The sequence below is a fragment of the Bos indicus genome, chromosome 7 (assembly GCF_029378745.1).
Source record: "Bos indicus isolate NIAB-ARS_2022 breed Sahiwal x Tharparkar chromosome 7, NIAB-ARS_B.indTharparkar_mat_pri_1.0, whole genome shotgun sequence".
Classification (NCBI taxonomy): Eukaryota; Metazoa; Chordata; class Mammalia; order Artiodactyla; family Bovidae; genus Bos; species Bos indicus.
In genome coordinates, this window is record NC_091766.1 from 21184257 (window position 1) to 21206566 (window position 22310).

The following is a 22310-nucleotide window of genomic DNA, read 5'->3' on the forward strand; positions in this document are numbered from 1 at the left end:
GGGCTGGGAGTGAGACAAGGTAGTGGGAGGTGAGCAGGAGGTGAGCCGGCAGTAGAAGGTGAGATAAGGAGGTGAGGGGTGTGGGGCACAGGGGTGTCAGCAGGGAGACCTATGCCGTCTGCCCCACAGATGTCACACACCAAGCCGTATATCCGGAAGAAGGCGGTGCTGATCATGTACAAGGTGTTCCTGAAGTACCCTGAATCCCTGCGCCCCGCCTTCCCCCGCCTGAAGGAGAAGCTGGAGGATCCCGACCCTGGTATGTTGATTTGAGTTAGAAAGGGCCCTGTGGGGCTCGTGTATCTGAGGGCCTGTGGAGGGGTGCTAAGTCTTGGGACCCTGTCCTCGACCCTCCTCCCAGGGCACCTCCTCTACTTTCCCACCAACCTGGAGTCTGCCCTTCTCCAGACCACCCTGTTTCTGTGTTTTTGGTGTGGGATTTAGAAACCAAGCCCTGGGTGCTGTTGCTGTTCATTCCTCCTGGGGTGGCGTTGCTTCTGGGCTGGAAGACCCTGCATTTGCTCCTTGGGGATGTTGTTTTGTGGGATGGGTGTCCTGAACCTTGAGTGACTGACCCTCTGGGGACACCCCTCGAGGTACAGGTTGGGGGGAGCCGTGCCTGTAGGCCACAGTGCGTGGCTGCCTGCCTCAGAGGACACCGTGTTACTGATGGGGGCCCTCCCTTCTCAGGAGTCCAGTCGGCAGCAGTCAACGTCATCTGCGAGCTGGCCAGACGCAACCCCAAGAACTACCTTTCCCTTGCCCCGCTCTTTTTCAAGCTCATGACCTCTTCCACCAACAACTGGGTCCTCATTAAGATTATTAAACTGGTAGGTGTTCTCCTGGCCTGCCCCACCCACTGCCAGAGGGCCTCTGGGTGTCCTTGGTGAGGGCCCCAGGCCACTGTCCCATCCCTGCTATGGGTGACCACCAGCCTCTTCATCCCCTAGTTTGGTGCTCTGACCCCCTTGGAGCCAAGGTTGGGCAAGAAGCTGATTGAGCCTCTCACCAACCTGATCCACAGGTAGGCCTGGGGCCGGTGTGGGAGGGCGCCCCCAGGAGGGATGGGGGAGTGTGGCGAGCAGGCCTGCCATAGCCTGGAGCCATGTCCTTGGGTGCTCCCTTCCCCAGTCTGCAAACAGCCACAATTAGGTCATTGGGGAGAGCTGTCCTGCTCAGCTCTGGTGCACAGGGGTTCTCACTGGTCGAGTTGAATAGCCTGAGGTGATTGTGTCCCCACCCAGTTGTAGAACGTTGTAGGAAACGGGGTGCCTGTGGTTGAATCGTGGGGATGGAGCTTCCAAGTGCCAGGAGATCGTGCTCCTGGGATCCCCTGGGAGGTGGCCAATGGCTCAGGACACTGTTGGCTTTGCTTTTATTTGTATGTTTATTTGACTGTGACGGGTGTTAGTTGTGGCACTCAGAGTCTTTAGTTGCAGAATGTGAACTCTTGTTCACGTGGAACTGTTCCAGCATACAGGATCTCGTTCCCCTACCAGGGATCGAACCTGGGCCCCCTGTAATGGGAGTGTGAAGTCTCAACCACTGGACCACCAGGGAACCCCCCGTTGTCGTTTGAAACAAATCAGCAGTCATTATGAAGTAGCCATGGTTTTCAAAGCATTCATGTGAGGCCTTTGGTCTCAAGACCTATTTCGTGGCCCGACTCTGGTGGCCCATTCTCTTGACCTTTGTGGGTTTGAACTAAAGCATCACTGGGAGAATATCAGCGTGGAATGGACACGCCTGGTGCCTGAGTGACCCTTGGATACCCTAGGGGGTAGGGTGGGTTGCGATTCTGTGTTCCTCCTGCCAGGTCAGGCCACCTCCCTGTCACAGTGAAACCAGCTGGTGGGGTTTGAGCTGCTAGAGAGGGGCCTTTGGGGAACTTGGCTTCTTTTCATGGGGTTCACAGAATCAGAAGATGAGTCCTTGGGCTCGGTGTTTTCCCTGAGGCAGTTCCTTGGGGATCTTGTTGGGGTGAACAGGAGGCAGGAAGCCTCCGTCTTCCCGGTTCCTCTTGTTTCCGTCTCCAGCACGTCTGCCATGTCCCTTCTTTACGAGTGTGTCAACACCGTCATCGCAGGTGAGTGCTGGGGTGACCCGCTCTGGATCAGGGTGCTGTCGCCGGCTAGGGGGCTGGTCCCAGGACCTCACCAGCAGATGCAGACACCCCTGGAGTTGAGGTTCCCACCTGGGAAGCTGCCTGGCCTGGCCCTGTGGACCTGTCAGCAACTGGACACTGCTGTGGCCAGAACCTCTGCCGCCTCAGGCTCCAGTGATAAACGCTGCACCCCCACCAGCGAGACTGTCTTCCTGAGCATTCTGGAGCAGGCCTCAGGCTGCTTCCCATGTGGTGTCCTGTATAGGAGCTGCAGCCAGGAGGGTCCTTGGAGGGCACCTGCATGCCCTTCCCACACAACTCTGCTAGAGCCCATTAGCTGTGGGTCACTTGTCCCTGCAGCCCTGTTTCCTGTAGGCGGGCAGAGGGAGGTGGTGGCTGGAGGATTCAGTGTCTCATTGGCTATCCCTGCCCAGAGCTTGGACTGCTCCTCAGAGACCCACGGGCAGCTATAAGTTCAGTGAGGCTCAGGAACCTGGCCCTGGGCCTATGCTCATGACCACTGCATGGGCCATGAGTATCACCAAGGATCAGCGACGGTCACGGAGAGGGAGGGCGAGCATGGGACTTGGGAGCAGGGGAAGCTGGCTGGAGAGTGGCTCCTTTGTGTGGGAAGGTCCACAGGGAGGACTGAGGTGGGGCGGGATCACAGATGGCCCTGGGCCTGGCCATGGGCAGAGGGAGTGAGGATGCAGATAGAAGATAGCCTGCTCCATCGCACATTGCAGTCAGCAGGTCTCAGGCAGGGTGGCCCATGGACCTGCCCCCACCGGGCCTCGGGTCCCCGGGCGCTGTGGTCTGCTCCCCGGGCCAATCACGTGGGCCCTTACCCAGTGGTCTGTTTCAGTGCTCATCTCCCTGTCATCCGGCATGCCCAACCACAGCGCCAGCATCCAGGTATGTCCCAGGACCTGGGCTCTCCTCCTGGCTCCAAGTCACAACTCCACGTGGGCATAGACGTGACCAGTATTATTCTCCTCTTTGCAGCTCTGCGTTCAGAAATTGAGGATATTGATAGAAGACTCCGATCAGAACTGTGAGTTGCTCATCCCTCCAGGCTCTGCAGGGCCTGGGGGTGCCACTACACACGTACACAGTGGGCTGGCGTCTCGGTGTGTGGCTCAGCCCTTTGCCCATTGAAAGTGTCTTTGAACTCAGCCCTGTGCCCGCATCCATGGGGAGGCAGGACCTGACTGCAGGGAGGGGTGGGGAGGCTATGGCAGCACAGGGGAGAGGCCAAGGGCGCGCCAAGGCTCGGGAGGAGCAGGCCGGGCTTTGAGGGACCTCCCCATGGGCCTGCAGTCTTCTTGGAGGTTAACCAGACAGGCATTCCTGGTGGCGCTCCAGATCTGTTGGTTTTGAGCAGAGGTCACTGAATTCTTCCTGGGAAGGGCCAGGGAGTAACTCAGGTCAACTCTGCAGGTCGTGTGGTCTCTACCAGGGTAGCATAGAAGCTGCCTGGCGGGTGTTGGCAGGCATGTCACATGCCAGTGATGCTGCTGTGGATACGGGCCGTGGCTGGACCTGACCTGTGGCCCAGTTGGCTGCCCCTGGCATAGACAGTTGTGTGTTTGGGGTGCTAGAGGTTGGCAGTGAGGGGAGCCTGGTGCCTGGGAGACGTGGCCGACAGTGCCCAGGTGGTTGGGGTGTCGCTGCAGCCTGGCCTCGCCCCCGAACCTCGTGCAAGTGTGATGGCTACCCACTGTCTCCACAGTGAAGTACCTGGGGCTCCTGGCCATGTCCAAGATCCTGAGGACGCACCCCAAGTCTGTGCAGGCACACAAGGACCTCGTGCTGCAGTGCCTGGACGACAAGGATGAGTCCATCCGCCTTCGGGCCCTCGACCTCCTGTACGGAATGGTGCGTGCCTGCCCTGCCGCCCACATTGCCCCCCTGCTGGCCTGGCCCCTCCCTCACTGTCGCTGTCCCCCAGGTGTCCAAGAAGAACCTGATGGAGATCGTCAAGAAGCTGATGACCCACGTGGACAAGGCCGAGGGCACGACCTACCGTGACGAGCTGCTCACCAAGATCATCGACATTTGCAGCCAGTCCAACTATCAGCACATCACCAACTTTGAGTGGTGCGGCCTGTGGGCCCGTGGGGCCGGGGGCAGGGCAGCAGTGTGGTGCTAAGGCTGGCGGGGCCCTTCACAGACCCTGTCCCGCAGGTACATCAGCATCCTTGTGGAGCTGACGCGGCTGGAGGGCACCCGCCACGGCCACCTCATTGCCGCACAGATGCTGGACGTGGCCATCCGCGTGAAGGCCATCCGCAGGTTCGCCGTGGCACAGATGTCCGCGCTGCTTGACAGTGCCCACCTGGTGGCCAGCAGCCCTCAGCGCAGCGGCATCTGCGAGGTGCTCTACGCGGCTGCCTGGATTTGCGGGGAATTCTCCGAGTGAGTGGAGGATGGCCGTGGTCTCTTCCTCCAGGTCCCCTCCCTGAGCCTCAGTGCCAGGTGGGGGATCACAGGGGGTGGCAGGAGCCTGGGACACGGAGCTGTTGGGGTGGCCACTCACCAACCCTCCCATCCCCCAGACACCTGCAGGAGCCCCAGCAGACACTGGAGGCCATGCTGCGGCCCAAGGTTACCACACTGCCGGGACACATCCAGGCGGTGTACGTGCAGAACGTGGTCAAGCTGTATGCGGCCATCTTGCAGCAAAAGGAGCAGGCGGCAGATACGTCCGCAGCCCAGGAGGTCACCCAGCTCCTGGTGGAGCGGCTGCCACAGTTCGTGCAGAGTGCGGACCTCGAGGTCCAGGAGCGGGTGAGCGCAGTGGCTCGTCCACCTGAGGGCAGTTCAGGGGTGGGCCCTTTTGTGGTTCCCCACTCTTGGCCAGGGGCAGGACTGGCCAGTTTGGAGCCCCTGTGCTGGGGAGGCCCCAGGTGGTCCCATAGGAGGAGCCTGGCGAGGGGCAGTGGGGATGGGAGGCAGTGAGGGGGTGGGAGACCGTGGAAGGTAAGTGGTCAGCCCGAGGGAGGTGCAGCAAAGGTACCCGCAGATCCTGGTGGGTGCCGACAGGGAGGGTGGAGGAGAGCTGATGCACGAGAGCTTGGGGTGGCAGCTGGGCACTGGTGGCCCGGCGGCCTCTTTCATGAACCCTGTGGTGATGCAAGCCCCAGTGGTCTCTGCAGTCGTGGTCAAGTGTTGGACATGAGCTTGTCTGTTTGTTGGCTAAGGGCCGCGAGCCTGGGTTGGCTGTGGTCCCATCCCTGGTGCTGAGAGAAGGCACCCTGGTGCCTCCCAGAGGTCAGGGGCTATGTTCTTGGAGCGATTGCCCAATAGGGTGGCATTCTTTCAGCCCCATAACCCTTCATCTTGCTCAGAACCCAGTTTCTGTCACTGACTCTTTCTGAAGGAGATGGCAACTGGTCTATGTTTTTCTGGCTAGGCCCCATGGCCAAGTGGCTCCTCATAGAGCCTTCCAGACATTCTCAGCCAGGCTCTAGTCAGGAGCAGCTAGGTGTCTGTCTGTGTGTGCTTTGCCCTATAAGGGCTGAGTAGCCTTCAGGGCTGGTCCTTCGGGGCCCCCTTCTGACTCCTCTGGGGCCCCCGCAGGCATCCTGCATCTTGCAGCTGGTCAAGCATGTACAGAAGCTTCAGGCCAAGGACGTGCCAGTGGCAGAGGAAGTGAGCGCCCTCTTTGCTGGGGAGCTGAACCCGGTGGCTCCCAAGGCACAGAAAAAGGTTCCAGTCCCCGAAGGGTAAGTGTGCGGCCATCAGAGGACCTGGAGCCAGGTGGCATGAGGGCCCCCCCAGGCTTCTGTCCAGCCAGGAGTGGTGGAGGGAACGGAAGGACGTTCTCTGAGGTCAGGAGACCAACTCCTCCTCACACAGACTGTGCAGGGCACTTGGCTGGTTCTCTGGGTCCCTGCTGTCCCCACCCTGGCGCCGTCCCTGAGAAGGTAAGTGGGCAGTCCTTGCCTGTCAACCTTGGGGGCAGCCAAGCTCCGCCGTCCTTGGTCTGTCCTCTGTGCCCACGGCCGCTGCCTGGCCTTCATGTCCTGGTCTCCAAGGGGACAGCAGTGTCCAGGGCCGGGCCTGCAAGCCAGAGCCGCCATGTGACCCCTGTGTCCCACAGCCTGGACCTGGATGCCTGGATTAACGAGCCACTCTCGGACAGCGAGTCTGAGGATGAGAAGCCCAAGGCCATGTTCCAGGACGAGGAGCAGCGACACACCAAGCCACGGGCACCCGAGGCAGACGAGCAGGAGCTGGCCCGGGTGAGGCAGGGCGGTCTCTCTGGCCTGTGGCCCATGCCCCTCCAGGCAGACCTTGGGACCTTGGGTGGACTTGTTCTCTTGGGCCAGAGCTCCCCAGGGAGAAACGTGGGTCCTGCCATTGCCCTTTTGGGTGTGGGGCCTGGGGACGACATGCGGACTTGGGTATGAGATGTGCCTCGTTCCCTGCTCTGCTCGTCCCCTGCAGGGGCCATCCCCCTGCCCCAGCCATGGAGCTCCCGGGTGGTCCCACTGGCCACCCCGCTCCACCCCTCCCCACGCTGGCTTCCCTCTCTGTTGGCCCAAGGCCAACAGTGAAAAGTGGCGAGGGGTCCAGTCCCCTAGACCTGGCTTGTGCAGGTGGTCTGGGAGGGTGCAGGGTAAGTACTCTGCACACCCACTGATGTGCTCACTGAATCCTGTCCCGCAGCGCCGAGAGGCCCGCAGGCAAGAGCAGGCCAACAACCCGTTCTACATCAAGAGTTCCCCGTCCCCCCAGAAGGTGAGGCTGGACTCCTTGTCCTGGAGGAATGGGCCAGGGCCCCATCTGCTCTCTATCCCTGGGCCGTGTGAGGCTGTCAGCAGGTCCAGGGGCAGGACCACAAGAGGCCCCCAGTAGCGACAGGCGGGGAGCAAGTTCTGCATGGTTGAGGTCAGGCTCCTCTGCCTTAGCGGGAAGCGAGTGAGCACGAGGGACATGGGGTTTTTGCAGGCGCCACTGCCACCATCTGTCTTCCTCCAGCCAGCAGACGCGTGACCAGGGAAACATGGCTCCACGTGTGTCAGGCTTGCTGATGCCCGCTTTCCAGAAGCAGGAAGCCCTGTGTTTCTGTGTTTCCAAATAAGTGTGACTTTCAACTTGAAAAAAGATACAAATGCAAAAACGGACAAGTCTTGTACCCGTCCTGTACTCCCCGCACTGTCAGCCCCGCCCCTCTCCATGAGTCCTGCTCTGCAGCTTCAGCGTCATGCTGGGCCCTCTGCCCTGCGTGGTGACCAGCCTTGCTGTCTCCCCACAGAGGTATCAGGATGCGCCAGGCGTGGAGCACATCCCCGTGGTGCAGATCGACCTCTCGGTGCCCTTGAAGGTGCCAGGCAAGTGTCTTCGTGGGGGTGAGGGTGTTGCAGACCAGCTTCAGACCTGCCCCAACTCTGGTTCTGTCCAGCCAGCATCCTCCCCCCCCATCCCTCTGCCAGCAGGGGGCGTGTACACAGGTCCCTAGGTCCATCCCCACACAGCCCTGGGCCCCCTGTCTGCGTCCCAGTGGTCAGGGCAGTGCCCCCCGGGTGGGGGCAGGGCATGGCTCTGCTCTTAGGCTGTGGGCTAAGCACCCACATCCCAACAGGGATGCCCCTATCGGACCAGTATGTGAAGCTGGAGGAGGAGAGGCGGCACCGGCAGCGGCTGGAGAAGGATAAGCGGAAGAAGAAGAAGCGCGAGCGCGAGCGCCGGGGCACGCGGCGTCACAGCTCGCTGCACACGGAGAGCGACGAGGACATCGCACCTGCCCAGCGCGTGGACATCGTCACCGAGGAGATGCCTGAGGTCAGCTGCTCACCCTGCCCCGCCCCCGGGCCCTGGTCAGCTCTGCCCTGTGAGCTGTGAGCACCTCCTGCACTTCTGTTCCATTAACTGTCCTGATCCCCCGCCCATGCTGAGCACCAGGCCCCAGATCAGATGCTCTCATGGGTGTGGACCTGCTGATTTGTTTCTGAGAAGGGAGGTGGGGCCCGGTGGGGTTGTGGGGAGGGTGGGTTGATCCAGACACAGCATTTCTGTTGTCCCTCAGAACGCCCTGCCCAGTGACGAGGACGACAAAGATCCCAATGACCCTTACAGGGCCCTGGACATCGACCTGGATAAGTAAGTGCTGGGAGTGAGGCCAGGGCAGCTGCCCATAGGGCTGGACGTGGCCTGGGTTCCCCACGTCCTGGTCCCTCCCTCTGTCCTCTCTTGACTGCTCGGCATGGCCTGGGGTAAGGGTCCCGGCAGCAGAGTGGACTACTTGCCCCCAGGCCTCATCCTAGGCCACTCATCCTGTGACCACCCCCAGGCCCCTAGCTGATAGTGAGAAGCTGCCTGTCCAGAAACACAGAAACGCTGAGACCTCCAAGTCCCCTGAGAAAGAGGATGTCCCCCTTGTGGAGAAGAAGAGCAAGAAACCCAAGAAGAAGGAGAAGAAGCACAAGGAGAAGGAGCGGGAGAAGAAGAAGAAGGAGGTGGAGAAGGTGAGAGGCCAGGCTTACTTGTCTTATCAGATGGGGTGGGGCAGGGATGTCCTGGGCTGTCAGCCTCCCCTCTCCCATGGTGTGCGTGTCCTGCACGTGGAGGGACGGTTCGGCAGAGCTACCACACACAGGGTGTGTTACTTCACTCCAGAGCAACACGGCTTTGCCTGGATGTGTGGTCCCAGTAGGTGCCTGGACCCATGGCAAGAGAGCCGGACGCACCAATGGCTCCCAGCACACTCAGGTCCTATGGGGCATAGTGTCCTGTGCTTGTCAGGGCAGCCATGCCTTCTCAGGGCCCGTCCAGCTGCTCCAGCTCAAGGTCTGTGTTCCTGTGGTTTCAGGGTGAGGACTTGGACTTCTGGTTGTCTACTACGCCGCCTACTGCCACACCAGCCCTGGTAAGAGCCTGGTTGTGACTTGTGCTGACCGCGAGTGCTCCTCAGCTGGACACCCGTGCTTTTCAGCTTTGGAGAGCTACGTCTTAGAGGCATTAGGGGGCCCCCCTCACTGGGGGCAGAAGGATGTGGGGTGATCCTCAGGCAGACCAGCCAGGTCTGGGCTGGGTCAGTCCCATGCTCAGGGTCTTGTGCAGGCAATGGTTTCGGGGCGGGCCCTTGTCTCAGAGCCAGGCAGCAGCCTTGGGCAGCAGTTTCGTGTCTGTATCTGGGGCCTGGTGGCTCTGGGGTCTTCTGGATCAGTGCTAGCCGACCCTCATGCCAGGCCTCCTCTCCTGTCTGCTGGCCACCAGCACTTTGGGGGGAAGCCACACATCGTCAGGAGGGAGGCTCATCAGTGCAGGGTGTTCCAGGGCAAGGCAGGTCAGGGGGCGCAGGACTCCCCATCCTGGGCCCCGGCTGCCTTTGAAAGCCCCTGCCACCAACCCCGGCCTGGCCCCCCATAGGAAGAGCTGGAGGTGAACACCACAGTCACTGTCCTGAAGGAGGGGCAGGAGGAGCCCCGGGGAGAGGAACAGGATGCCGAAGAGGACAGGGAGCAGGACCTGGAGAAGGTGGGGACGCGTGTGCGGGGATTGGGCTGGGGGCGGCGCTCCCGCACTTGCTAGGGCTCCTAACAGCAGTCTCCTGTTGCCAAGCTCCCTGGGTCCTAATCATGCAGCGCTGTTGGGCTGTGGCTCGTCAGAGGAGTGCAGGGCTGACTCAAGCCTGTTCCCGCTCCAGAAACCCTCCAAGCACAAGAAGAAGAAACACAAGAAAGACAAGGAGGAGCGGCCCAAGGACAAGAGGAAGTCCAAGAAGAAGGTGCCACCAGCGGATGAGGAGGCTGCTGAGCCCGTGGAGAACGGCACACTCGAAGAGGAGCCCCTGCCGGTGAGGGTCCTCCCAACCTAGCCGGTGCTGGGAGCCTCTGGGACGTGGGGTCTCCCTGTCCCCCGTTCTCACGCTCCTGATGTTTCCTGAGGGGGTGCCCCCAGCAGCCCTCACCATCACTCCCAGGTCCTCACTGCCCGGAGCTGACATGTTTCTCTTTTGTCCACAGCCCATGTCCAGCTACATTCTTCTGGCTGAAAATTCTTATATCAAGATGGTAAGCGAAATTTGGCTTTCAGGAGGTGGGGCCAAGAGTGCTTGAGGCTCAGGGCTCCTTTCTCTGGACATGAGGGGGTGCCCACACTCTCTAGGCATGGGGTCCCAAGTGGCTCCCCTGCACCACTGACCCTGGGTTCTGCTCTACAGACGTACGATGTACAGGGCAGCCTACAGAAGGACAGCCAGGTCACAGTCTCTGTGGTCCTGGAGAACCAGAGCGACAGCTTTCTCAAGAGCATGGAGCTCAATGTGCTGGACTCGCTCAATGCCCGGCTGGCCCGGCCCGAGGGCTCCTCGGTCCACGACGGTGTCCCCGTGCCTTTCCAGCTGCCCCCTGGTGAGTGAGCCTGGCTCAGCGGCCCAGGACAGCAGTGCTGGGGACCGACCCTGGGCAGCCTTAACTCCCTGCCGCCTGCCCAGGTGACGCCATCCTGCACCATTCTTCAGGCCCATGTCTTGCCCGCACCAGGTATTTCCAACGAGGCCCAGTTTGTGTTCACCATTCAGAGCATCGTCATGGCCCAGAAGCTCAAGGGGACACTGTCTTTCATCGCCAAGGTACGGGGGTGGGTGCCCCGAGGGTCAGTTATGCACCCGAGCTCAAAGGCTCTGCCCTGCGCCCCCTCGCCCTGTGCCCCCTCACCCTGCACCCACTCTGCCCCACAGAACGACGAAGGCTCCACCCACGAGAAGCTTGACTTCAAACTGCACTTCACCTGCACCTCGTACCTGGTCACCACACCGTGCTACAGGTGCGCTGCCCTCCCTCCTGCCCCCAGCTCCCCGCTTTCCTGCCATGGGGGCTCCAGACAGTCATCTCTACAACGCTCTCTGACCTGAGGAGAGGATGTGGGCGGAGTGTCAGGTGACCGGCTCAGGTGCCTCAGGCTCAGCACATCCCCAGCAGCCTGAACAACAGGCCTGGCATCCCTCCCTGGACCAGACACTGGACTCCAGACTCAGAATATGGGCAGGGCTGGGTCCTCCTGAGGCCTTGTGCAGTGGCATGCAGATGGCTGCCCTCCCCGTGGACACACACGCTCCTCCTTCTCGCACGTCTGCGTCCTGATCTCCTGTTCACACCAGGACCCCTATTACATGGCATTGGGGTCCTGTCACCAAACCCAGTCACATTCCCACAGCCTGGGTGTCAGGGCTGAAACTTACGGGCTTTGGGGACACTGTTGAGGTGTTGACTTCTTACAGGACCAGTGGAGACCCTGAGCCACAGGCCCTCAGAGGAGGCGCCCATCCCCGGGCAAGGCCCCTGTTGCCACCTTCTCTCTGTCCTTCCCACAGCGATGCCTTTGCCAAGTTGCTGGAGTCTGGGGACCTGAGCATGAGCTCGATCAAGGTGGATGGCATTAGTATGTCCTTCCATAACCTCCTGGCAAAGATCTGTTTTCATCACCGTTTTTCTGGTAAGACTGGACACAGCTGATAGATTGCTTGGCCTTCTTCCCGCACATGGGGCTCCCCCGCTGCCTGGGGCTGGCCCGGCCTCACACCGCCCTCTGTTGCAGTTGTGGAGCGAGTGGACTCCTGTGCCTCCATGTACAGCCGCTCCATCCAGGGCCACCACGTCTGCCTCCTGGTGAAGAAGGTGAGCCCTCAGGGTCTGGCGGGCCTGCCCAGCCTCAACACTGTCCTCCAGCGCAACTGCTCTGCTCTGAGCTCAGTCTGAGATGATTTTGCTGAAAGCTCTGACCCTGTGCTCCTGAGCAGTGTCGGCCTTTCCTCTGCCTGGCCCACTCCCTCCTCTCGTATCTCCTGGAAGAGGTCATGTTTAAGTCAATGTGTTTCTTCTGGCATATTATTGTAGAATTCAAGGAAAGCATCTGGGTGTGGAGAGTTCTTTTCTGAAAAGTTTTTATCTACAAGTTCAGTTTCTTTTTTTTTCATAACTGCTTTATTCTTTTTTAAAAATTTGTTTTTGGTCGCTCCAGGTTTTTGTTGCTGCAGGCTTTCTCTAGTTGCAGTGAGCAGGGGCTGCTCTCTAGGGCTTCTCATTGCACGGCTTCTCTTGTTGAGGAGCACGGACTCTAGGCACAGGGGCTTAGTTGCCCCTCAGCATGTGGGATCTTCCCAGACCAGGGATGGAATCTGTGTTCTCTGTATTGGCAGGTGGATCCTTATCCACTGGACCACGAGGGAAATCCTCAGTTTCTTTCTTTGGTACTTTTAGGGTTCCTTGCTTTGTCTGTTTCTTACTGTGTGAGTTTCAGTAGTTTGTAGTCTTCAAAGAAGTGGTTGGTTTCATCTGGATTATGGAGGTGATGGTGGATCAAGTCATCTGGTTCTTTTCTTTTCCTTTTAGTATCTGAGGGATCAGTGGTGATAAGCTTTCATTCCTGATATTGGTAATTGTCTCCTCTCCTTTTTCTTGGTTATCTTGGCCAGAAGGCTTATTTATCCATTTTGAAAGATCAATTTAATAACCAATTTTTTTGAAGGGTTGGGGAATTCCTTGGAGGTCCAATGGTTAGAACTCTGCACTTCCACTGCCAGGGACTTGGGTTTGATTCCTGGTTGGGGAACAGATCCCACAAGCAATGGCAATTCAATGCATATGTGATCAGTTGTGTTCTGCTCTTTGCAACCCCCTGGGCTGCAGCCCATGAGGCTCCTCTGTCCTGGGATTCTCCAGGCAAGAATGCTGGAGTGAGTTGCCATTTCCTTCTCCAGGGGATCTTCCTGACCCAGGGATTGAACTCAGGTCTCCTGTGTCTCCTGCTTTGGCAGGTGGGTTCTTGACCACTGAGCCACTTGGGAAGTCCCCACAAGCAATGAGGTGTAGCCAAAAAAAAATAATTAATTTTACTGAATATTGCTGCATATCTCCTTATTTCTGCTTGCTTTGGGTTTATTTTGCTCTTTTACAAATATATAAGGTGAAAACTTAGACCTTTCCAACAGGCCTGTCTTTTCTAATAAAGTCTTTAATTAAGTTAGGAACTTTTCTCTACATACTTCTTTAGCTGAACCCCACAGGTTTTTGTGATTCATTTTCATGTGTATACAGTTCCAAATATTTCCTAATTTCTATCACTACCTCCTCACTGACCTGTGGACTTATTTCTAAGCATTGGGAGAGTTCCCTGTTGCTTCCTGGCCTTGGTTTCTGGTGTGACCTCTCAGGCCTCCGAAAGGTGCTGAGACTGGAGCTCTGTCCTGGGTATGGTCCGCGTGGACAGCTGTTCTGTAGGTGTTCCTGCGATACGTATGTCACCCAGATCCTGCTGGTTGACTGTGTTTTTGATTCTTCTGGATCCTTGCATATTTTCTCTATGCCAGTCCTCCATGAGTGAGCAAGGAACATGAAGCCAGTGGTGGTCAGCTGTGGACCATTAGAATGGTCCATTAATGGTCTATTAATGGTCCGTTACGACTGTGGACCATTAGAATCATGAGTCTGGGCGAGTGGATCCCCTCACTAGTTGGTGTGTTCGTCTCTGTCCTGTGCTGGCTGTGTCTTTGCTCTGAAGTCCACTTTGTTTGGTGTCAGTACAGCCATTCTGTGTGTGTGTGTGTGTTTTAATAACATTTATTTATTTACTTGGGCTTCCCTGATAGGTCAATTGGAAAGAATCTGCCTGCAATGTATAGGAGATCCCGGTTGGATTCCTGGGTTGGGAAGATCTCCTGGAAAAAGGGATAGGCTTACCTACATTCCAGTATTCTTGGGCTTCCCTTGCAGCTGAGCTGGTAAAGAATCCTCCTGCAATGTGGGAGACCTAGGTTTGATCCCTCTGTTGGGAAGATCCCCTGGAAAAGGGAAAGTCTACCCACTCGAATATTCCGGCTTGGAGAATTCCATAGACTGTACAGTCCATGGGGTCACAGAATCAGACACGACTGAGGGACTTTCACTTCACATTTATTTACTTACTTATAGCACTGCTGGGTCTTTGTTGCTGCATGGGCCATTCTCTAGTTGTGGCACATGGGCTTGATTGCCCCACAGCATGTGGGATCTTTCCAGACCAGGGATGGAACCCATGTCCCCTGTATTGGCAGGCAGATTCTTTACCACTGAGCTACCAGGGAAGCCCTCTTTCTGTCATTTGGTCTGTGCTTATGTGGCAAATCCTTTGTGGTAAACCTGCCTTTATCCTTGTATTGAAAAGGATTTCTCATGGATACCGTGTCCTTATTCATTCTGTCAGTCTCTTTCAGTTGTATTGTTCAGAGCATTGTGCTTAAAGTATTACTGGTATTTTGGGGTTTGTCTTGCAGTTAGTTTGTTCCCTGTGTTTTTTCTTTCATCCTTCTGCTTTCGCCTTCTGTGGCGTATGTGAGCATTACCAGTGTCCATGTTTATATGTTAACAGAGTCTCTGTGTGTCTGGAGCTCTGGGGACTACATCCCCACCCTTGGTGTTCACAGTCTACTTGGAGCTCAGGTGGAACCTGACACTTGCTTAGCCCTTGACCCTCCCCCCATACAGGAGGTGGTCTCAGGTTTTGCTTCTGCAGACACTGAAGGCACCTTTTCTTCAGTGTGTTACAGCTTTACAGATTCCAGAGACCTCAGGAGACAAGACGGCCTCATCTGCTCACCCGCGTGCCTGCCGTTTCTGTCGCTTTCACTGCTCACATTCCACTCTGTCTTCTGCCTCATTTTCTCCATCTAAAGAACTTTAGATCAGGTCTTTTGGCTGTATGAGTTCTCTCAGTTTCCTTCATCCGATCATTCTTTGTTTTACTGTTTGTCAAGACTGTTTTTGCTGGGTATAGAATTTTTGCTTTGCTTTTTTTTTTCTCACACAGTACTTCAAAACTAGGCCATTTCCTTTTGGTGTCTCAGTTTCCAACAAGGAATGTTTTCCCTTAACTAAAAAATGCACTGTTTCCCCCTGGCTGTTTCAGGTTTTCCTTTGTTCTTGGTTTTAGCAGTTTGTGACATGTCTTGGTATTGACTTCCTTGATCTGGGCTGTCTGCTGACACAACCCTCAATCCACGTGGCGTCAGTAAAGCTGTCGGGAATGTAGGGAACTGAAACAGCAGCAGGGCCTCCCTTCCAGCATCTGCTCCTGCCAATCCCTGGGGCTCTGGGCCCTGCACACTGTGTCTGGACCCCTGACCCTGCCCTTTTCTCATCGTGTGCTGCCGAGATGAGAAATGAGGGATTCATGAATATTCAGCATAACAAACTGATTCTGTGGTCACAATGGTTCATCTCTGTCTCTTTTTGTACATCAGAAAATTCAAAAGGGATTTTTATTTTATAACTTAAAAACCTTACCATTAAATTCTTTAAATATTTAAGGGAAATGGCTTTAAGAAGTTCTAATGGAAAAAAAAAAAAAAATGAGGGGTCCAGGTGTGCTTTCACTGGACTTAAACTTTCTAGTGTTATTTCCACTCATCCTGCACAGCCTTTACCAGAGGGGTTCCCTGGAAAGGGACCTAGCTCCTGTTAATGGTGTGGAGTCTGTTGAATGTGCTGATCTGTGCATTTCTGTCTTTTGCACAACTCAGTTCTCAGCTATGATTTTAAGTACCTTTTCAGCACTGCTTTCTCTGTCTTCTCTGTCTCGGGTCCCAGTGATGTGAATCTTTGCTACTTCACCCATCTCCACCTCCTTTCCACTGTTCAGATTGGATCATTTCCATTAATCTCTTGTCAGGGTCATAGAGTTTTCTGTCATGTAAGTTCTGTTGTGTGCAGCTGGTATATTCCAGTCTAGAAGTTCCCTGGGTTGATCTTTATTTCTTCCTTTTCTTTGCTGAGATGTTGTGTTCTGCTTGCTTCAGGAATGTATGTGATTGCTGATGGGAGGTTCTTGGAGTCACTAAAGCCTTTCAAGGTGATTCTGACATCCACCTCTTCTCCGTGGGTATTTGTGGGTTGTCTTTTCCACGTGAGCTAAGATTTCCGTGGTCTTGGAGTGCCGATTTTGGAAGTTTTGAATTGGAGACTGTGGGCCTTCTTCACACCTGTGGAGAAGGTTGGCACTCAGATTCCATCTGCAGGACATCTGGTGCTGCACTCAGCTGTTCCCTGTGCCCCTGAGGGGCTGGGATCCCTGCCTTTGCCAGAGCATCAGTCCTGAGCCCCTGCGGTTCTGGCCTCTCCAGGTCCTGCAGCTCCTCCCATGGGGTGTGGGAGATACGGGGTGTGGTGTGCCTGCTCCGTCCTACCTGGAGCCCCTCTTCTTGGTTATCAAAGCACCCCAGAATAGGAGAGGGTTATCAGAGCACCCCGAAGTGGGAGAGGATGTCCAGAGGGTGGCATCTCTTGAGTGCCGGCTGTTGTTTCCCTCACAGGGCGAAAAGTCAGTGTCGGTGGATGGGAAGTGCAGCGACCCAACGCTGCTGAGCAACCTGCTGGAGGAAATGAAGGAGACGCTGGCCACGTGCTGAGTGCCGCCTCCCACAGGAGGGCGGCCGTGTGCTGCACACACTGGGTCCAGCCAGGCGTTGACCAAGTCCACCATCGTCCACTGTGTAGACCTCGCAGTTCACGTTGCGTTGATTTACCTTGTCATCTTTTTTACTTTGCTTCTCTCTACTCTCTAGCGAGCAGCCCTTGCCAGTCCCCAAGCCAGCCAGGGCTCTTCTGGCTGGAGCGGACTGTGCCTGTGGCTATGGGGGCTGCCTGAGGGTGAGCGTGACCGCTATCGAGGCCAGGACCTGGCGGGGGCTGGATGGGGACCGGACGGAGCGGCGCGTCCCGCTTCTGTCAAGTCGTCCGAGTCCCATGAGTTCCCAGATTGCTGCCCGCAGGCCCTAGGGGTGGAGGCCAGGCCAGCTGCTTGGGGGAGACATTCCTCTTCACCCCACGCCTAGGGGCACTTCCTCCCCAGGACACACTATGGGGCAGAGTCTTGCAGGCTGCCGTCCATCACATCCTGTTTGTTCTACCACCGTGTCCTGTGTGTCTGCTGAGGGGAGTGCCCAGCGGGGTCCAGGGCCTTGGCCTCCGTGCCCAGCTGCGTGTTGCGGTGAGTGGTGGAGAGCTACAGCTCTGGCTCTCCTGTCATCACTGGATGCTCTGCAGGTCTGTGTCTGCACCTGTGGAAGGGCCTGGGCCTGGCCCTGTTTCCTTGCTGGGAAGCACGTGGGTCCGGGGGTGGCTGGGCCCCTGAGATGCACCTCAGGGGCAGGGGGGGACCCCAGCCCACCCCCGTGAGACTGAACTTTCCTCAAACATGATGGTCCTCAATGACATTTTAACTTCTTTTGATGAAAACTGTCACTTTAGCATGTAGAGTAACCTATTACAGAATCCTGTGCAGTGATTCTAGAATCTCTAAATTGTATGATGTGTTATATAAGAATTTATTTGCTATCGACATTCCCGTGTAAAGGAGAGACATATCATGCTGCTGTAATGATTTTGTGTCAAGATGATCCAATAAACTTGCGAAACAGGCATTTATCCATTGGGTCTCTTGCCTTTGGCAACGTATGCCCCGAGTAGGGGATTCTTCCCCAGTGTTGGGGGGGTCAGCATACAGCCAGACCTCTCGACAGTCTTGCAGCACCTAGGGGTCAGAGGGGGCCACAGGGCACCCTTGTGCAGGTTGCATTGTAAAGCTAGGGCGCCCCTGCCCTTCTGCCTGTACCTCTTGTCCCCTCCGGAGGGGTGTGGTCCTCTGGGCTCCTGGGCCCCAGCGGTAACAGCAAGGAGACATCTGATACCCATCCCCTCACAGGACTCCATGGGGCCTAGCAACTGCTGTCCCTTTCCAGGGAACCCCTCTGGTAAAAGTTGTGCAGGATGAGTGGAAATATCACTGAAGTTTAAGTCCAATGAAAGTTGTGTTAAAGTTGAACCCCTCGTTTCTAATCTTGGCAGCACACAATGAGAAGAGGGCAGGGTCAGGGGTCCGGACACAGTGTGTGGGGGCCCAGAGCCCCAGGGATTGGCAGGAGCAGATGCTGAAAGGGAGGCCCTGCCACTGTTTCAATTCCCTATGTTCCTGACAGCTTTACTGATGCCACGTGGATGGAGGTTTGTGTCAGCAGACAGCCCAGATCACCTGTAACCTGAAACCCAAAACCGGGGCAGTTGCAGAGCCCTGCACAAAGGCCCCTCGGGTGGCCCCTGGGTCATTGGCCCATCCTGCTACAGTGTGTGGGCCCAGCTCAGGTCCTGGGCGTCTGAGAGTTCCCCAGTCTTCCACTCACCAGCCCCCTGACCTCAGTGCTCCTGGGCAAGTGGAGGCCAGCAGTCCATCAGTGAAACCTCGGCTGGAAGGCACCTCCTCCCCAAGCGGAGGCCCCTTACCTGAGTAGGGAGGTTGGCAGCCACCCAGGCCAGGAAGGGCCCAGCCCAGGACTCCCAAGAACTGCCAGACTTGCCATGGTGTGCTTCCATCCCCTCCCATCTGCTGGACCAAAGCTGAGCCCTGGATTGAGCCAGTTTGGGCCTGTCCTTTCACAGCCCACGTGGGGCATCTGAGAAAGAAGCCAGGCCATGGTGGTGACAGCAGATGCCATGGTGCAGCTGATGTGACAGGAGCCCCAGGACGCACCGAGGCTGGCCCTGGTTTTTACCAAACAGCCTCCCTTTGAGTCATCCAAAGAGCCAATCGCCCTGAAGGCTGGTTGTGTGCGGCCCGCCAGGTACTTTTTTCTTTTCCTGTGCTGGTTCTTTGTTGCTGTGCACAGGCTACTCTAGTTGCGGTGCATGCACCCTAGGGCATGCAGGCTTCAGTAGTTGCAGCACGTGGGCTTAGTTGCTGTGCGGCCTGTGGGCTCTAGTTCCCTGATCAGGGATATAATGGTTATCCCCTCAATTGGCAGGCGGATTCTTAACCACTGGACATTCCAGGTCCCTGGGTAGCACCCCCTGCACCTGGCACACACCTCGCTTGGGTCCCAGCCCACCGCCCCGACAAGGACAGCTCCAGGAGGAGAAACATCAGGGATATTTAATCATTCCATCACATGGCTGCAATCCTGCCCGCATCTACGCTGTGCTATATACAAAGTCATCTATCTCCCATCCCCTCCTCCCGGCCCCAGCCTGGCCTGGCCCAGGGCTCCAAGGCAGGTGGGGCCCCCAGGCAGCAGTAGGCCTGTTCCACAGGGTCTGGCCAAGCCGGTCCAGTGGAGTTCTGGCCCCGCACCGTGGCGGGACGGGTCTGGCCGGCCGGGCCGCCCTCAGTGCTGTGTCAGGCACTCGGAGGCGTTTTCCAGAGTCAGGTTGGCCAGGTGTGGGGGCTCCAGACATGTGAAGCTTGGTGATATCAAGCTGCAAGGAGATGGGGCACCCCAGTGCTTCTCCTGCCCTGCCTCGTCTTCCCCGGCGGGCCTCTGCTGGGGCCCAGGCCCCTCGTCCCAAAGGGGGCAGGTAGCAGGGCCCCAGACAGACCCTCGAGCTGGGCTTGGACACCAGTGGGGTCACACACCCAAGACTCATGATGGGGTCTGTGAAGGGAGCAGGGCAGGGCCGGGGGTGCTGGGGTTTTGACCTCTGGTTTAGGCAGAGCCCGCCCGGGTCCCTGCAGCTTCCCCCAACTGGGTCACTCACAAGTCTGGAGTGGTTCTGTACCTCCAGGCGAGGAGGAGGGGAGCTCATGTTTATTCATGGCGTGATAGCATGGATGTGATTGCCTAGGTGACATCCTGCCTGGCTGCACCCATCCCATACGACGCCCTGTCTGCCCCCACTGACCTGGAAAAGTCCACGCTCCCAGGAAGATGGGCCTGGGGGGACCTTACCTTGTATTGGTGTCCATTCTGAAACACATGACAGGGCCCTGGTTAGTTCCAAGCTTTGGGGGTAAGGCTGTGCCTGTGGTCCTCAGGCCCTTCCATGGGGGCACATATTCACCAGGGGTGCCCTCACCAGCTCTAACCACAGCCCTGCCACCCACCTGGGGCAGGGGTAGGACCTGGGTCTGTGGGGACCCCCAAACCAGGATGTGCGCCCTTGTGCCAGCTGAGCTCAGAGACCCTGGGAGGTAGAGGCTCGGTCCCCAACACCAGGGCCAGGTGCTTGTCTCCTGTGGCTGCCTGGACACATACTTACCGGTGAGGGCACATGCACATTGCCCTTGGGTAGAGGGGACTTACTTGTGCCACTTATTTCTACAATGACAACAATTTTGGAGTCAGGGGCCAAGTGGCCTCAATCAGGATCCCCTCACCCTGTGCCCAGCTGCCCCCACTCACATGTACTGGAGGAGGCCCTGCACTGCTTTCTCCCACTGCGCTGACGACCTGTGGGAACATGGGCGTGGACACTCAGGGGCCAGCTGCAGGGCTCCCCTCCCCCTTACCCGGGTGATGAGGGGCCCCTTCAGGGAGACCCTGGGACCCTGTGGGCAGGGGCCCCTCAGCACAAGCAACTGCCCGCGCCTTAGCCCTACTCGCAGTTGTAGCCAAAGCAGACGACGTGCGAATCCGTGCAGTTGGTGCAGGAGATAGTCTCGTACTGGAAGATGCCTGCAACACACCAGAGGTGCTGCGGGCTCCCCTCACCCTCAGCCTTGGAGGCCCCAGCTGCTGTGGCACCCCACAGCCAGGACCAAGGCTCACTCACCACAGTGACGCTGACAGTCGATGCGGCCTGTGGTAGGGCAAGGGCACAGATGGTGCCTTATTAGGCTTGGCCTGTTCCCCTGTTCCTCCCCAGCCCCCGCCTCCCAGGTTGCCCAAGGTTCAGCCCCTGTCCATTGGCCACTTAGGTGAGCCGCAGACTTGTTGTCTGCGCTGCAGTATATGGGATACAGTTCGTGACCAGGAATCTAATCTGGGCCCCCTGCGTTAGAAGCACGAAGTCTTAGTCATTGGACCACCAGGGAATTCCCATTGTTTGTTGTCGTTCAGTCACGAAGTCATGTCCGACTCTTTGTGACCCCATGGACTGTAGCATGCTAGGCTCCAGGGTTTCTCCAAGCAAGAATACTGGAGTGGGTTGACATTTCCTTCTCCAGGGGGTTCTTCCCAACCCAGGGATCAAACCAGTGTCTCCTGCATTGGCAGGTGGGTTTTTTACCACTGAGCCACCAGGGAGTCCCCGGCCCCAGCCTGGGATGGAGCAAACCAGATGGGAGGGTGGCAGCAAAGCTCTGAGGCCTCCAGGGACCCACAGGGGATGTGGCAGGGATAGGTGGGATTTATCCATCAAGGTGTCCTGTTGGTGCCCACTGGATGAAACTGTTACTCCTGCAGAGAGCGGCCCTTCTCCCCCCAACCCCCATGGCCTTTCTGAGTCCTGACACCTGGCTGCACCATGCCAGGCTCCCTGTTCACATTACTGCAGTCTGAGCCACACCCTGACCAGACTCTGGCCTGTAAGGAGACTGAAATACTCCCATGGCCCTGGGTCCTCAGGCCTTGGGCAGCATCCTCCCCGCTGTCCCGCCAGCCCTCTCCTTTGCTCACTTTCGATGATGGCATTCTGGATGAGGTGCACCTGCTCCCGGAAGATAGCTCGCAGCTCGTTGGGGAAATACCCTGATAAGAGGAGGAGGAGAGGGGGCTGTCAGCCTTCGGCGGTCAGACTCAGGCGGTGGGTGGACTTTAAATGTCTGGGGGCGGTTGGGCTCTGCCTCATTTTCCAGCCCGCGGCGGTGGGCCCCTCACCCGGGAAGTACATCTTTCCCTGGTACAGTTGATCCATCCTCTGGTACACGGCGTTCGCCACTTGGTTCAGCTTCTCCCGGGCTGGGGGCGGGAGAAGGTGTGTAAGCTACCTGGGTCCAGGGTCTGGCCGGGCCGGGGGCTCCGCCCGTGCGGGACCCCCGCACTCACTGATCTCCGCAGGGATGGCCAGGTGCAGCTCCTTCATTGTGTCCTGGCTCCAGTCGCTCAGCAGAGAGCCCGACACGGGGATGTCGCCCACCCACCAGGACTTGAGGTTCACGTGATGGCGGTAGAAGGAAAACTTATCCGAGAAGTTACCATGGCAGTGCAAGCAGCCGCGGGCCAGCGCTGCTGTCAGGCCCAGGCACAGCAGCAGGGCCATGGCCCGCCCCCGCCCGCCCCCCCCGGCCGCCGACCAACCGACGGCGCCTCCCGCGCCGCTCCCTCGTCCGCCGCGCACCAACCAACGGCGCCCCCGTGCCACGCCCCTCCGCCGCGCACCAACCAACGGCGCCCTCTCAGGAGGGCCACGACCCTGCCCCGCCCGCGGCGTAGGCCTCGCCCCTGTAACGGGCAACAGAGGGCGCAGGTTCCTCCTTCAGGCCCCGCCCAGGAGCGGCCACTCCAAAAGGAAGCTCC

At 57.7% G+C, this 22310-nt stretch overlaps 2 protein-coding genes across 7 annotated transcripts in view; one reads left to right on the plus strand and one right to left on the minus strand.

The window, feature by feature from the left end:
* The window catches only part of AP3D1 (adaptor related protein complex 3 subunit delta 1), a 33584-nt gene extending 16073 nt beyond the window's left edge, over nt 1–17511 (plus strand). For 2 of the 4 annotated variants that reach the window (XM_070793182.1, XM_070793181.1), the window contains exons 6-32: nt 130–259; nt 691–830; nt 951–1024; nt 2037–2086; nt 2970–3019; nt 3110–3158; nt 3837–3982; nt 4056–4204; nt 4292–4522; nt 4663–4894; nt 5687–5832; nt 6210–6351; nt 6779–6850; nt 7368–7443; nt 7695–7894; nt 8139–8212; nt 8403–8577; nt 8922–8978; nt 9482–9589; nt 9759–9908; nt 10078–10125; nt 10275–10464; nt 10597–10685; nt 10794–10879; nt 11334–11548; nt 11651–11730; nt 16398–17511. In XM_070793182.1, the coding sequence (XP_070649283.1) occupies nt 130–259; nt 691–830; nt 951–1024; nt 2037–2086; nt 2970–3019; nt 3110–3158; nt 3837–3982; nt 4056–4204; nt 4292–4522; nt 4663–4894; nt 5687–5832; nt 6210–6351; nt 6779–6850; nt 7368–7443; nt 7695–7894; nt 8139–8212; nt 8403–8577; nt 8922–8978; nt 9482–9589; nt 9759–9908; nt 10078–10125; nt 10275–10464; nt 10597–10685; nt 10794–10879; nt 11334–11548; nt 11651–11730; nt 16398–16493 (3255 nt within the window). In that variant the 3' untranslated portion in view covers nt 16494–17511. The remainder of the gene's footprint in view (nt 1–129; nt 260–690; nt 831–950; nt 1025–2036; nt 2087–2969; nt 3020–3109; nt 3159–3836; nt 3983–4055; nt 4205–4291; nt 4523–4662; nt 4895–5686; nt 5833–6209; nt 6352–6778; nt 6851–7367; nt 7444–7694; nt 7895–8138; nt 8213–8402; nt 8578–8921; nt 8979–9481; nt 9590–9758; nt 9909–10077; nt 10126–10274; nt 10465–10596; nt 10686–10793; nt 10880–11333; nt 11549–11650; nt 11731–16397) is intronic. The other 2 variants (XM_019964543.2, XM_019964541.2) reach the window with 1 other exon arrangement.
* Nucleotides 17512–18994: 1483 nt separating this feature from the next.
* Nucleotides 18995–22063, minus strand: IZUMO4 (IZUMO family member 4). Of its 3 annotated transcripts, none has more exons than XM_019964544.2 (9): nt 21840–22063; nt 21672–21752; nt 21471–21542; nt 20626–20652; nt 20453–20528; nt 20256–20303; nt 20157–20171; nt 19803–19820; nt 18995–19332 (listed from the first exon to the last, which is right to left on the minus strand). In XM_019964544.2, the coding sequence occupies exons 1-9, from the start codon at nt 22051–22053 to the stop codon at nt 19242–19244; spliced, it is 642 nt and encodes a 213-aa protein (XP_019820103.2). In that variant the 5' UTR covers nt 22054–22063; the 3' UTR covers nt 18995–19241. The 3 variants fall into 3 exon arrangements, 2 of the variants coding, with proteins under 2 accessions (XP_019820103.2, XP_070649284.1); XR_011567576.1 differs by having other exon boundaries at nt 19260–19332; nt 20113–20171; XM_070793183.1 differs by lacking the exons at nt 19803–19820; nt 20157–20171.
* Nucleotides 22064–22310: the final 247 nt, after the last annotated feature.

Bases quoted from the DNA above. Each gene is read 5' to 3' on its own strand.
- IZUMO4 (XM_019964544.2), bottom strand. From the start codon at position 22,053: ATGGCCCTGCTGCTGTGCCTGGGCCTGACAGCAGCGCTGGCCCGCGGC. The intron at 20,653-21,470 runs GTGAGCAAAGGA...GCCCTACCACAG, and splicing joins CCAGAATGCCATCATCGAAA to GCCGCATCGACTGTCAGCGT. The intron at 20,529-20,625 runs GTGAGTGAGCCT...GGTGTGTTGCAG, and splicing joins CGACTGTCAGCGTCACTGTG to GCATCTTCCAGTACGAGACT.